Genomic DNA, 15201 nt, shown 5'->3' on the forward strand with positions numbered 1-15201 from the left:
GACTTCATCGGGTTGGCGATTTGCCGTAGAAAGTAACTCATCTTAATTCCTATAAATAATTCCTTCAACCATTCATGGTACTATGAAGTATTATTTATTCATCGATTCACTCCAAAACAACTTTAAAAGACATAAGTACCATTAAAAACGATAAATAAGGACCGGACTGGATACACAATTTACAGACAAGACTTCCACAACAGCATGCATTTAGAATGGTTATCAAAAAACATTTTTTTAAAAATTCAGTTGACTTCATAAATTAATATATTTTGTTTTAAACACTGCTGAGCTATAGATAGTTGTGTGTAAGCCAGAATTGTAAAAATTAACCTTTCAATGTAGACTCTCGGATATGATGTTTATTGAAATATAGGAAAAAAAAGAAACTGCAGCAGGAATGAGACAATGCTAGTCGGGTAAAATACTGAGTCTTGCAGGCCTTTCATATAAGGATGCCTGGGCGAATTACTCAGAGCATATATATTAAATAATACGGAAAATTAAATATACCCCTTAGAAACAGAAGCCCTTAGGAATTCGCCTGAACCCAGAGCAATCAGCTTTGTCGCACAGTCACATCACGTCGTCACACGTCAAGGTGAATTTACACTGAAGACATTAAAGAGAAGAGCAGAGGTTCTGATTTTCCCCCCAGGCACCTGCATCCAGTGACCCCTGCATGTGCAGCTTAGAACCGTGTGAACGTACAATATGGAAGTAACCACAAGCGCTTTACAAAACGGCAAATGAACTCACCAATACTTTCACAGTTCCTGTGCTTATTTCCCATTTTAAAGAGTCCGGCTACTGTCTCTCCTACCTGTCTGCCTCTTCCAATCCCCACTGCATTCAGACTTTGGGAAATGCTTCCAAAATTACGTGGAAATTGACTAGCTAGGTATTTTTTACTTTCTTACTGCGCAGAGCATTAAAAATGGCCACGAACCACCCCTTATGGTAACGCGCCAATCGAAACCAAGTACGGCTTTAGGGGTTGTTTATTTTTAAATGTCCGAAGAATGGCACATGTTCAGAACCAGGACGGGCAGGGAGAAGGATGTGAAACTGAACATTGGAGCTACGGATCATTATGGAGCGCCGGGGGGGGGGACCAGACGACTTGGTCATTCCAGTCACTTGTCCCATGGCCAATGGCAGCTACGTCCATGAGATGTTCCACCTCAGACAGGGATGGACGGAGTGCCGGGAATCCATCCCATCAGGCTGCTGAAGGAAGATCATCCCTCCACTAGAGCCATCTCAGCAGGTGGTGGCCAGGGATTGGTGTATGGGAGGCTGGAAGCATCGAATGTGCTCCACGGTGCTGCTGTCTGTCTCCACCGACTTCATGTACTTATTCAGTATGGCGAATATCTCGTTGTTCAGGATCTGGTACTTCCTGATGCGGTCCGCCATCTTCTTTAAGGGCTGCAGGGGGGAGAACGACGTTTTAGTGCCACCACAATTGTATATTTGCCCTGCTGTCCATATTTATTTTATTGAAGCTCCCTTTTTGTGTTTTATATTGTACAACTGAAGGGCAAAGTTTCCAAAACTCACTAAGTCCATTTTTAGCTGGTTTTGAGGTGAGACCACAACCGGCAGAAAGCGTGCCTAGGCACCAGCAGCTGTTTGTCCGGCCGATTTTGAGGCTCAAAGTACCCCTCAGGTACCCCTGTCAGTGCACGGCACTGTACCCAGTGACCTAGACCGTCATCATGTCCCAGTATTGGGTCCCAACTATCACTCAGTCCTCCTGTACTCCAACCAAGAACTTTCATTGAATTTCCAAAGCTCATTAGCTCCACAGAAATAGTTTCAAAAACATATCCTGCGGGCTGGGTTGTGGAAATTCGCTCTTCAATCCTTCGCGAATGGTTCCAAAACAAGAGAAATCTATGCTTTGTCTTCTTCGTAAAGAAGACTTGGTGACTCAACTTTTGTTCCATTTCGGGCGAGAGATGTACACCTCCCATGTACGCTGGCTGAAGGGACAGGTCTCCACAGACGCCTGAACACTGATTCACCACCACTCCCGTTTAGAAAAGTACCGTGATTCATTCCTGCATTGTAGCGTGAGGATGTCTGGCTGACGGTGCCTGAGTGACAGTGCTCTACACAAACAGTTGCCACACTGGTTGTTACCACTGATTACACATTCCTGCACTATGAATACACAGTGCTAAGTCCAGCCCCCCTTGTTCTGTACTGTCCTGTGTTCTTGCACTTCTTACACTCATTGTGAATCCCTGCCTTTGTTGTCACTGCTTGCCTGTATGTCGCGCTGTGGTTAGTTAATGTACAAAAGAAATCTGAGGTGAATCCGAGTCAAAAGTGTGGACACGCCAAGCCTCCTGCAAAGGAGAGCGATAGTGTTGCGTTAACCTGAAGGCATGACCTGGCCACCTGACCGAAACACAGCAGAGGTGGTTTTGGAGGAGTTTGACCAGAGAGTCATGAAAAAGTGGCCAATGAGAGCTCAGCCTATATGTGGGGCCTCTTTCAGGACATGAAATGGTGTAGGGGAGACAGTAGGGTCAGTCAGTCCCTGGAGCAATTGGGGTTAAGGGCCTCACTCAAGGTTTCATGATGGGATCGCTCAACTGACAGTGGGATTTGAACCAGCAACCTTCCGAGTCCCAACCCACAGAGCTGCCCCTCCCCCATCACCAAATTATTATTATTTTTTGCACAATTCCATATATGTTATTTTATAGTTTTGATGTGTATAATTATTCTAAAATATAGAAAAGAGTACAAATAAACCTTTCTATGGGTAAGTGTGATCAAACGTTTGTCCAGTGTGTTACAGTGTGTGCTGACAGCGTGCAGTGAGCCTACGCGCATATACACCGAACGCACCACGTTCTTGATGATCTCGTCCTTGCCGTCCTGCCTCTGCACCTTCAGCAGGTGGTAGCAGAAGTCAAAGAGGTCGAAGCGCCGCTGCTGTCCGAGCAGCGCCACGATGGAGCAGCCGGCCCAGTTCAGGCCGTCTCCGAAGCACTGCCTGCTCGGATGGACGGGAGAGAGCGCAGCAGGGCGTCAGGCGACAAATATACATCCTGTGATCTTTTGATCTGATTGGTCGTCCGCAGCAGACTGAACGCCCGATCTCAGTGTTACGGGCCGATTTATGCTTCTGTAAGTACGACATCGCCGTGGACCCACACCATAGCCCGACGCGCACCTCCCCAGAAATGTAGCTACATGTTGCAGTGACCGCAAGAACCGTGATTGGTCTGCTCGTATAAATTTTTTTAATGGAAATGAAGAAAGCATACCTCCCAGGTGTACTTACGTCGCTGATTGAATCCGAAGTGCTATTTAAACCTAACATTTAATATGCCCCCCCCCTCCCCCCAGGCATCATAGCAACTGGTCCAAAAAAAACACTCAGGATGCCAGCGCCGATTTCACTTACCGCCAATCAGTTCATTCGTACTTTACGAGACTATGAAAGTAAAAAGTAGTACAGGCACCAGCTTTATAAGGTGAAAATGTATAAAGAGCAACTTTGTAGCGGCCAAATTTGTCTGCGGTAAGTTTGTAGCAACACAAATGTAAACAGGGCTTCATAAACAGATACTTTGTTAAATGTTTGTTTTGTTTTGTTTGTTTGTTTCAATCGCGTGATACAATTGTATAAATCGCAGGGTGGGAAGACAAAAAAATACAGCATCCAAAACTATGTATCAAACTATGTAACGCAGAAGTATAAATGCTTGCAACAGCATGGGCCATTTCTATAGGTCACGGCGTAGCCTCGATGCAGAAATATAAATGAGCCTTAAATCTCCCAGGCATTTTATAATAAAACAGACATCTCATCTCTCTCCCCCCCCCCCCCCCCCGGGTAGCAGCGGAGGGGTACTCACTCCGCCGTGAACTCGTGGGTGCCCACGGGGATGCAGTAGACGAACTGCATGGCGCTCCAGAGCCGGTGGAACTCGACGCACTCGTCCACGTGCATGACGCCGTTGGTGGGGGGCGGGCCGCGCCACACGGCGTCCTGGAGGTAGCTGCGCACGCGGGTCAGGATCACCTCGAACATGGAGAGGCCACAGCACAGCCGCTCCTTGGTCAGCAGGTCTCCCTCACGGGCGATGGAGATTTGCTGTAGCCGGACGCAGGGGGGGGAAGGGGGTCATTGCTGAGGGCTGCGAACAGCAGCTATTTCATGGCACCAAAGTTATAAAGCTGTGAACACAATACTAGAGGTGGGGGGGACATGAGGGACATGAGTATCGTTACAGATTCATGTATACGCTGGCAGACTCAGGGGGCCCAGAAGTTAACAGGGGCCCCGAATAGGAAGAATTATAATGTATACCAGGGGTCCTCCCCGGAGTCCTCTGGGGGCCAAATTCCATCAAGCATCCAATTTTTTTAAAAAAGATACACGTGGAGGATCGATCACTCAATCCAGATTCAATTCAATTTCACTCCTCCAGTTGGTGACCAGTTATATATACACTTTCGGAAATATTACACATTTGCTTGACAAATTCTCCTGTGGGGTGGGAGGGAGACAAGATGACAGGGGGTCCAGAATCTTTGGCTATGCTCTATGCAATAGAGCAGGACCCCCCCCCCCCAGACAGTGAGAAAAAGAGGGCAAGCTACTCTAGGCGGGGAAAGCTTAAGGACTCTGTGAAGAAAGGTCAGGCTGGGAAAAAATACTTCTCAAAAGGTCCATCTGCGGCTCTGGGTTGGAAAACCTTAGCAAGACCTCTTCATCCAGCAGCTGGAAGCATCAGATTCCACACATAAAAAAGCGATAGATTCAGTTTTGTTCAAATTATAGGCAATAAAGTGAAATTGTGAACAAGATGTGCTTCTTGTAGCGGATGTCAAGTGAATCATACTTGCCATTTATCATCCCGTGAGATCCGGACTGGCCTGACGTTAAAAATGGGCCCTGGACTGGACACTGGGGTACCCCATGATAAATTTGACCAGCCCACATACGCATTGGTCCACTGGGGAAATGCCCTTTATGCCAAATGACCAATCAAAACCGGTATGGGGTTACCATCCATGTCTCATGCTTTCGGCAAGCGATAGCTCTCGAAGAACTAATGATCATGTTCCACGTATCGACCAATTCGCAAATTCAATTTCCATTGCAGTTTTGTAAATAACTTCTTTTTAAGCCATAAAGGTCATATGAAAAGGAACATAAAAACTTTCTGCTATATTTTTACAAGAACTTGAGTGTTTCCATTAATGGTTCTCCGGTCTGCATCTGTGCAAAATGCAGAGAATCTAGGTTAATGGAAACAGTACTACTAATCAGGGCTTAGCGTCAGTTACCTTACGGAAGAACATAATCGTGCTGCACGGGCCTTTCAGTAACTTACCGGCCCCCTCACAGCTACTATGCAACTTCCAGTCGAACCTGTTTTTTTTTCACTGGGAAAATGTGCATACCCCTCATCCCCACAGCCTTTCCCAACAAACAGGTTCTCCGGCTTTCCCCAGAGAAGCGCCCGGATCTGGCGAAGCAGCCCCCAGCTCCACGGCTCACGCTCGCTACTCCGCTGTCCATTTTCCGGGCAAACACGCCCTCACCGCGCCCATAACACCTCCGGAAGGCCGTGGTGAAACCGGGAGCCCGTGCGGGAACCAGAGAGAGGGGCGCAGAGACACACAAAAAAGGAGAAGGTCAGAAGAGACTGATCTCCACCTGCGGCGTTCCCAGTCGTTCTATCAGGGGAACCAGATGCAGGGGAGCATACTTCGCCTCCAGCCTCTTCATCCGCACATCGAGACGCTCCCCCTCTGCACAAAACAACAGTAAACCCTGAACAGCATACAAATCTCCAAGACACACTTCATTACATATGTGATAACAGCAGCGACGATGATACCCATTTATCCTCCTCTGCAACCGCTTGTCCGATTTAAGGTTGCAGGGAGTCTGGAGCCTATAAGCACGAGGCAGGGAACAACCCAGGATGGGGCGCGACCCATCGCAGGGCACACTCACCTCAGGCAATTTGGCCAACTGCAATTAACGGTGACATGACACACACGGAGCAATGGCAGAGATCTGAACCCTGGTCCCACAGGTGTGAGGCGATAGTACTAACCAGTGGCCTGTAATACGAAGCGGGGTTACCTGCTTATCGGGGTATCTTGTCGGATTTAAGGTACCACAATTTAAATTGGCTTCAAATTCATTCACTTACATTCTGCCCAGACTACCTTAAATCAGACTACCTTAAATCAGACTACCTTAAATCAGACTACCTTAAATCAGACTACCTTAAATCAGACTACCTTAAATCAGACAACCTTAAATCAGACAACCTTAAATCAGACTACCTTACCACGAAAGGCCAGTAACCCCACTTCGTAGAACAGGCCCCTGTGCACCACCCAAGCAACAATAACGAAAACAATAACAATAATGATAATAACTGTTGCTGTTGTTTTCCTGGTGCTCCATGTTTTATGTGATAAGGTGCGGTAAAGTAAGGCAAAGTAAGGTAAGATAAAGGATAAATACCTTTGATGTAAACTCTAGGAAGGATGTTTTGAAAAGGGGCAGCATGGAGCAGGTCGCAGACTTCTTCCTGGGACTGGATTAAAACACAGACTTGATCAACATGAGCCTGATATACTGAGGACAGCTCACACACAAATTATAAAGAAGAAAAAATAAAACCCACTCTTCAGGCCGCAGCTGTGAAATGACCAAAAACTGATGCGTCACGAGGGACGAGAATGCGAGCGTTAATGCACGGGTGCACGTGCGATGAAATCACGCCAGTCTGTGCACTTAAAACCGACACACACACACACACGTTAAAATGGCTGCCAGTCACTGTTTAAGCTCCGCCCACACAGGCCTGTCCATACAGCGGCATCGCTGGTCCTGAGCACCCATCTGTACCTCGTTTGACTTATTGTATTCAGAAGAAACCTAAATGTGATGACACAAAACACACGGGACACAGAAAAGCTACCACCAAATCAACAACAGAAAGCAAAATTACACAGACAACACTCATCTACTTCTCATGACTGTATTTTCAGTTATTCCCCCTGCAAATATATTCATTTCGGTTATATTTTTCATTTATATATTACATTTTTTTTTTTTAGTTTTTCAGTCATGCTTTACAAATCCTGTTAAGCTAACTCACACAAATAGGTGATCAGAATGCGAAGCAATGACTGCATATGAGTTTGGCGGCAAAAATGCTCTTTTAGCGTAACCTTTTAAGATTTGTTAAACATCAAAATGTTACTATAACTGAAAGAGCACAGATTGCTACAGTCCAGCCCAGCTGCCGCCCATTCTCAGAGATCGTTGAGCACAGAAAATTACAATAAAGGAATGAATTATCCTATAAAACAATAACTATTTCCAGTCATCAGGTGAAAGTGTAAAAACTGCCAGGCTGTTTTTATTACAGATAGCGACGAACCATAGTAGCATTTAAGATAAAGGCTGCTAAAGGTTAATTAGCGAGTCTGAGGCTAGAAACTCTCGTTTCAAATGGCAAACGGAAATTCCGTCATCTGTGAAGTTTGCAGGGAGGAATTACTGCATGGAGGGCAAATGAAAGTTGGTCGTGAATGGGAGACAGAGGCACAGCTGGGAATGACAGACTCGGCAGAAAGCACATCTAAGCGGCGATTCTAGGATTTTTGTTTAAGGTAGGCGACATAGCAACGGCCATCCTTATCATTAGCCAATGGTATGTTTCGAATTGGTGAATGACAGGAGAGGAGGCATTTTGGGGGCCAATCAGCTTTCAGGCTCATGTGGCCCCCACCCCTAAGCACATCCTGCTTCATTATGTAATCAGTGCTACAAGCCCATTAAAAATATGCACAAAATGCGAAGATATCTGCCAATATGCCCCATTAAACATGGCAGCGGTGTAACGCGCCCGCGTGTCAAAGCGAACGATCGCTATCAGATGTGCCTCATTCGACCAGCAGGCGGACATGACGAATGAATCGACAAGCTGAGTTCTGGGCTAAATTCACTGGAGGTTCATCAGAACATGAAGGGAAGGTCTCTGTCAGAGGTGAAACAAAGAATGACGAACCACCATGCAAAGGAACAGGCAAAAGAAAACGTGTAGAGGATATCCACAAAAATACCAAGGTAAACAGATTACCACATAAAAAAAAGCATAAATGCTTCTACACAAAACGTAACAAATGCCCACACAAAGGAAACACTCGTTGCCATGGAAACCATGGTAGTTAAGCCAAATCTTACTTTTGTCCAATTTGTGTTTTATTTTTGTTTGCTGTTTATGTGTGATTCTGGGTACAAATTGTCCAGATACTTGTCGGTATATATAAATAGCATCCTGTTCCCCTCAGGTAAAAAGCTGTGAAACTAAGTCGTACATTCCATGGCAGTTTAAATGATGAACAGAACAGGTGACACAACAGGAACTGAAACCAGGGTGCTCATAACTGAATTGTTAGCTTTTTTTTTTTTTTTTTTGCTATCATGGAAATGGCTAATCTCTTACCACCTGCAGTATTTGCCAGCATGTAATGAGAGAGAGGTAGTGTTTCAAGGAGAAGCACGATCTGATTACAGCCAACCCACCCTGGGCACACGTATCAAAACACTGACGCACGCCTGCATGCACACACACACACACACACACACACACACACGCGCACACACACACACACACATTCAAACACAGAAACACAAACAGACACTCCAGGCCCCTGATTACCTGTGTATTATAGATAACAATGAGATTCATTCCATAAAAACAGTCCCATTATGACAGAGAACTGAAATCCTACCTGAGTGAAAGCAAAGCTTCACCTGAACTTCACTGAAACTTCACCGAGACCAGACTGGGGCCTCAATGAGATCACCTGAGACCATACTGAGACCTCACTGAGATCACCTGAGATCCCTCTTAGACTTCACCGTGTCCCTACCGAAACCTCACTGAGATCACATGAGACCATACTGAGACCTCACTGAGACTTGACTGAGATTTTACTTGACTTCACTTAGACCTCACTGTGTCCTGAGACTTCACTGAGACCACACTGAGAGCACACTGTGGCCTGACTGAGGTGGCTCCGAGCTCTATCTTTTGAGTCCAACATTTTAGCAGAGATGTGTTTTAACTGTTTAATATAATTTACTCAACTGCAGTGACCACTAGGCATTTTCTACTTGGAGATGTAACCAAAATAAGAGCATTTCATTGTGTTCAACATTGTAGAGAGCAGTTATTTTCACAGGAAGGTTATTTATAGTAAAAAAGAGGCTGTGCGTATTGGGATGAAAGGTCTCTGGGTGTGGTTACTAAACTGGCTTAAGTTGACCAAATGTCATCACAGACAGGGTCTCAAGACACAGGCTATAGGACAACTGCAGACAGCAGAAGTGACCTGCGTGCCCTGATTCATACATCAAGCTGCAGAATTTCTGGCTCTCAACGTAGGATGTGCAGTACCCGAGCGGAATACACTCCACTGTTGTTCAATGGTTCAAATGCCGGTGCCTCATTTACTAGGAGAATTACGTGAGAAGTAGAGGAACGGCCAAAACCAGAGACGGCGCGGCACCAGAGATGGCAGCGTCTCGTCCAAACATAGCACCCGCCGGCGAGTGCCTCTCGCCTGAGCCCTGCGATCGAACGGGGGGTGTGGCGTGACGTGGCGTGTGAAACGGCGCGGTCAGCCTCACCAGCGCTTGCTCGACCAGCAGGCAGAAAAGTATGGCGTTGCCGACCTCCCGCAGGACTCTGGAAGACGTCGGTCTTCAGCTCGGCGTACTCGATGATGTCCTTCAGCTGGTGGTGGAAGAACTCCAGGATTCCTGCGAAAGTGATGCGACATGTGAAGGCGGGCTGGAGCGATTTGCCCCCCCTCGACGGACGGGTCACTCCATTCTAGCGCTGCTTTAAAGTGGCACAACCGACTTATACACAGATAATGATAATAATTATAATTACAGCAACACTTTATTGATCCCTGTGGGGAAAATTGTATTTTGCCTACCCCATCTTGCTCTCCGTGACACAGACATATATGTAGTTGACACTAAGCTTGACAGGAAGGGCAGCCAGCTGCAGCAGTACCCATGGAGCTGGGGGTTAAGGGCATTGGTCAAGGGCTCACAGACATGTGACTCTTATGCCGAGGCTGGGCTCAAACTGGTGACCCTCTGATCACAGGCACAGAGGCTTAGCTTAGTGATACACTGCCCCCCCCCCCCCCCCAAGAATCTTAGATGAAAACAAACATCTTCTGGCACGGCTTGACCTCTCTGCTAGAACCAGGGCGCAGATCAATATTGTACAGCTCGGGAGATGATTAGGGAATCGTCTTCAAGCACCAGCCAGTGACCTCACCTGGAGAGCCGTACTCGTGCCGGGGAAGCCGGCAGATCTTTGGCATGACCTCTGTGAGCGTCTTCACATACTGCAGAATGGTGCCCTGTAGCTGAAAAACAGGACGGACAAGGAATGACTCCGGATCCCCGACACATGCTGCCCGTCAGCTTCCGCTTCCTGGCATCTACTCTCAGGCCGCGAGGTCATTTTACATTCAACCTGTTTGGCGAGGTCTTTCCAAATAAGGAAGAACAGGACAGATGCTGTTTTCCGTCTTAGGGTTGAATGTTCAAAAAAAAATAAAAAAAATAGGGCAACCACAAACACCAAAATGGCGCCTGTAACACCTGCGAAATCGCTGCGATCAAAAACAACGCAACCAGAAAACCTTTTAGAGAAACACAGATAAACGCGGCGCTACAAAAGTCAACAAGATTCGTTTTATACGGTCCTCATCCAGACCGATGATTCTCCCCGTACATCCAGTGGACACCTAATATTTAGGTCTACGTGCAAAGATTAAGGAGACAGAGAAGGCAAGCCATCACTCTACACTGCAGAAATGTGAGTTAATGACCCAGACTCAACCTGCAGATGAGATAAGCCAAGCAATGTCTTTGAATAAATAGCACCTGTCATAGCAACTAGAATCACCACATTCGACACAGTGTCAGGCCAAAGCTTTCGTGTGAATCACTTGCTGGAGGCTGGATAACGCCAATGTTTCACAGATATCTACCTGCAGGAGGGCGCCTTCGAAAGCACGTCGAGTTTACAGCGTGGCCAAGCCATAAACTACCTTTCTGTTAACAGCACCGCAGGTGATAAAAGCGAGTCTGAGCCCGTTTGAGAAAAACAGGTTGCGCAGTTTATGACCTTGGCTTTTCTTACGCTGAGAACTTTCACTCGTGATTAATTGGATGTTGCTTTCGGTATTTATTTTAAATCGCAGGAACGTGAGCACGGCCATCGGCTGGGATGACCGATCGCTGCCACGGACTCTTCCGGTGAGCCAGCTGGCTGCCGCAGGAATGATTACCTCCCTGCTGCGAATTTCAGACCCCGAACGTGTTCCGGGATCGTTATCCCTGCGCTCAGGGAAGTCAAGATAAACGAGGGCGTCGCCCGATTGTAGTGCGTGGGTTTTTAGCACATGAAAGGTAAACAATGCACAAGGCCTCATTTGTGGTGAATAGCAAATAGGACACCCCCCATCACCCAAGACCTGATTGGGGGGGGGTAATGACCTGGCCTGCTTACTTAAGCCTGTTTGTAAAGGCTGTGCTTAACAAAGAGTTAAGTAGCAGAAAGAGGAATAACACAGTTCTGCTTTGTGAGGGCTATTACAATGGATTAGAAGCAGAGTGCATCCCCCCCGTCGTATAAGTCAAATGCACCCAGGCAGGTTATGCTTGTGTTGTGTATTTTTATAATTTGAAAATGTCTGCATCTGCAAACCCATTCAGGTGTGGACCAAAGGTCAGCCAACAGATTACTGCGAAGAAGGTTTCATCTCAGAGACGACTGCAGACGGCAGGTTACAAACTCGATTCCGTCGGGAACAACAACGTATTTCCCAGACGGCCTAGTCACCCCTTCCCCACACACATCCCTCACCTCCAATCTGTACCATCTCTACCCCCCCCCCCCAAAGCTCTCCCCACTCCTCCAAAAACATCTTTATTAACAGCCCAACTTTGTCTGACTTTGTCTCAAAGTAATCAGGTTCACGCGCATCCACCATTCAGCGCTGCTTCAATTTCAGTGCAATTCCAATAGTTCGCTTAAAAAAATGTAACATTCACTAGACGTTGACTATTTCGAATGAAACAGCCCTGATCACCAGGGCTGAGTGACCAGGGCAGGGAGGAGTATCCCGTGACTGCAATGCACACCGCGGACGAACACGCAGCTTCTTCATACCAAGCTCTTGACGATCTTGAGAAGCTCTTCCATCACAACGGCGATTCCCTGGTAACCAAGGAGACGGCAGATGGTCTTGAAGTGGGGCGGGCCCACGAAGTTACGGTACGAGCTGTAGATGTGGGAGTAGGCGATGTTCAGGGGCTGCAGAGGCAGGGCACTTGTCAGTTCTGAGGAACGCGCTTGCGAGGTTTCAGATGACATGATGCTGAATGGGCAAAGCTGCAATTAATGACAGAGGCATTCTGGGAAGTTTTGATGTGCATCAGACATTCGCACCTTGGACCCATACAGGTAATAAGGTTGAACATTGGCTGGCTTGTCCCTCTGGGGCTCCTGGGTAAAAGGAATCGCCGTCCTTACAAATCTGAAATAAAATAATAATCTTTCTTTATACAGCGCATTTCATACATAGAATGCAACTCAAAGAGCTTCGCATACGCGAATGAAATAAAACTGATGGCAGAAAAACAGCTAACGTACCGGTTAATGAAATTATAAAGAGATTAAAATAAACCTGACCAAAAATAAATAAGATGGATGGATGGACATAAACAAGTAAAATGCAATTCAATATAAAAGAATGAAAAGATTAAAGTTATACAAAGTACAAGCTAGTAAAAATTGGAAATAATGAACGTCATATTTTATGGAAATAACAGAAATAGCAAAGGAACACGAGCAAATAATACCACAATGACACAAGTTAACAAAAAAGAAAATGAAATTAAGTCAAAATACTATGAACTGGCTAAAATGCTACAGTAGTGGGCAAAATTGTGGAGACAGTGGTCCCCAGTTTTTAGAGATTGCAGAACTTTATTCAGCTGTTGCTCCAGTTACTTACTATCATCCAGTGTATGATATTTGTGACATTCTCCGATTGTTTATAAACAGCACCGCCGATTTTGTGTAGTAAATTTTTAAGGGTCAAAAATGCTAGGTGGGCACCGGTGTGTGGGGGCCAGGAAGATCCAGAAAGACGGAGACACACTGACCGGTTGGTGGAGCCGTTGTAGCAGTAGTTGGGCAGGAAGTCGAAGTTGAGTTCCCAGAAGACGTGGAGGGTGATACGGCCGTAGGGGGCGGAGACATTGTGGTTGGCCTCGCGGAACATGGCGTCGAAGCTGTCCAGGGTCATGTGTTTGGAGAGCAGGCGGTGAGTCAGGCGGTTCACTTCTATCAACCATTCCAGCTCCTGTAGGAGATGATCAGTGGGCGGAGTTAGGAACTGAGGGGGAGGGGCTTAAAGGCAGCAAAATGTAGGGGCTGAAGGCCGTATCTCCTAGACTTTGCAGATTATCAGAAGCATCGTTAAAGTAGAGTGTTGACCACATGATCCCCATCACACCACAGCTGGGAAGGTCTCCGCACCACAATGGACGTGAGGTCCTCGCTCTCGAAGCGACTGATGGCTTGGTCCAGGGATTTGTACATGGCAGCTGAGATCCTCTGCGTGATGAGGCGGTTCAGGTCGATGGAGCGTCCTAGGAGCTGCAGAGAGACACGCCGGATCACTCCCAACAATACGAATGACTGCAGTTTTAACTCTGAAAAAGTCCTTAACATACCGCGTTTTACCTTCTCTGACGGACAGAATTTTATTTACGGCTGTGCTTTATTGCTCCATGTGGCACAAGAGCTCTCCATGAGAGACTGTGACACATATAGAAATGAGAGCAAGCTTGGGTCGCAGCGCAGAGTCAGCCAGCATGCGGCGCCCCCTGAGGCTGGGAGGTCACAGCGCAGGGTCAGCCAGCATGCGGCGCCCCCTGAGGCTGGGAGGTCACAGCGCAGGGTCAGCCAGCATGCGGCGCCCCCTGAGGCTGGGAGGTCACAGCGCAGGGTCAGCCAGCATGCGGCGCCCCTTGAGGTTGGGAGGTCACAGCGCAGGGTCAGCCAGCATGCAGCGCCCCCTGAGGCTGGGAGGTCACAGCGCAGGGTCAGCCAGCATGCAGCGCCCCCTGGAGCTGGGGGTTAAGGGCCTTGCTTAATACCACTGGGGTCATTGACCAATAGATTTTTAAGGGGCACCCAGTGCTAGAGATAAGCTTACAGTCACACTGCCACAGTCCCTATCCATATAAGGGCAGTATTCAGCATGTAGGACCTCAAAGAACTCAAGCCGCACTAATTGGGCAATGGATTAATGACGTATCAGCTTGTATTAGCTAATAATATTGGCTTGACTTAATAAATAGCTGTTCACTCTGTTGGAAACACTGATATACTGATATAAGCCCAGTACTGAAATGTACCCAGAGGTAGATAGTTCAGGTCCAGAAGGTAAAAATCCAGAAAAAAAATTTGTTCCAACCAACCAGTTGAAGACTCTGTGACTGTGACTCTTTATAGTCAGTTGGTTGGTTAAAAGCAAAATCTTGGTCCGGATTTTACTTTCTGGACTTAGACCATCTACCTCTGGGTGTAGCGCAAACATTTCAGCACTGGGCTTATATCAGAGTGTGTTTGTGTGAAGGTACAGCGACGCACCTGGACGTGTCTCTGCTTCAGCAGCGTCTCGTAGCGGTTGGAGGGAGGGTACGGAATAATCACGCCGTCGTTTTTACACTCAGCACGGAAGCGTTTGTCCAGCAGGACGCTGACGGAGAAAAGGATGGGACCGGTAAGGAGACGCTCACCGATCTCTCACCTTCCAGACATGAGATTCACCCCTTAGATACGTTAGTTTTGGGTAGAGGTGGAGATTTCAGGTCCAGGGAGTACAAATCCAGTCCAGGATTTAGTTTCAACGAACCTGTTGAGTACTCTGTGACTGTGACTCTTTATACTCAACTGATTGGTTGAAACAAATCCTGGTCTGGATTTGTACTCTCTGGACCTGAAATCTTCACCTCTGGTGTTGGGTAAAACTTTCCGGTATTAGAACCAGTTTGTATAATACATACTGGAAGAGGATTAAGTCTGA

The 15201-nt window shown here is 46.9% G+C and overlaps 1 protein-coding gene across 1 annotated transcript in view; it reads right to left on the reverse strand.

The window, feature by feature from the left end:
* Nucleotides 1-71: 71 nt before the first annotated feature.
* The window catches only part of LOC125719879 (cytoplasmic FMR1-interacting protein 2-like), an 18743-nt gene continuing 3613 nt past the window's right edge, over nucleotides 72-15201 (reverse strand). The window contains 13 exon segments of the mRNA XM_048994675.1: nucleotides 72-1431; nucleotides 2866-3013; nucleotides 3882-4120; nucleotides 5693-5787; nucleotides 6518-6590; nucleotides 9698-9754; nucleotides 9756-9832; nucleotides 10368-10458; nucleotides 12273-12416; nucleotides 12552-12639; nucleotides 13271-13470; nucleotides 13647-13766; nucleotides 14766-14918. Of these exon segments, the coding sequence (XP_048850632.1) occupies nucleotides 1264-1431; nucleotides 2866-3013; nucleotides 3882-4120; nucleotides 5693-5787; nucleotides 6518-6590; nucleotides 9698-9754; nucleotides 9756-9832; nucleotides 10368-10458; nucleotides 12273-12416; nucleotides 12552-12639; nucleotides 13271-13470; nucleotides 13647-13766; nucleotides 14766-14918 (1653 nt within the window). The 3' untranslated portion in view covers nucleotides 72-1263.

Source organism: Brienomyrus brachyistius, chromosome 24 (genome assembly GCF_023856365.1).
Source record: "Brienomyrus brachyistius isolate T26 chromosome 24, BBRACH_0.4, whole genome shotgun sequence".
NCBI classification, from domain to species: domain Eukaryota; kingdom Metazoa; phylum Chordata; class Actinopteri; order Osteoglossiformes; family Mormyridae; genus Brienomyrus; species Brienomyrus brachyistius.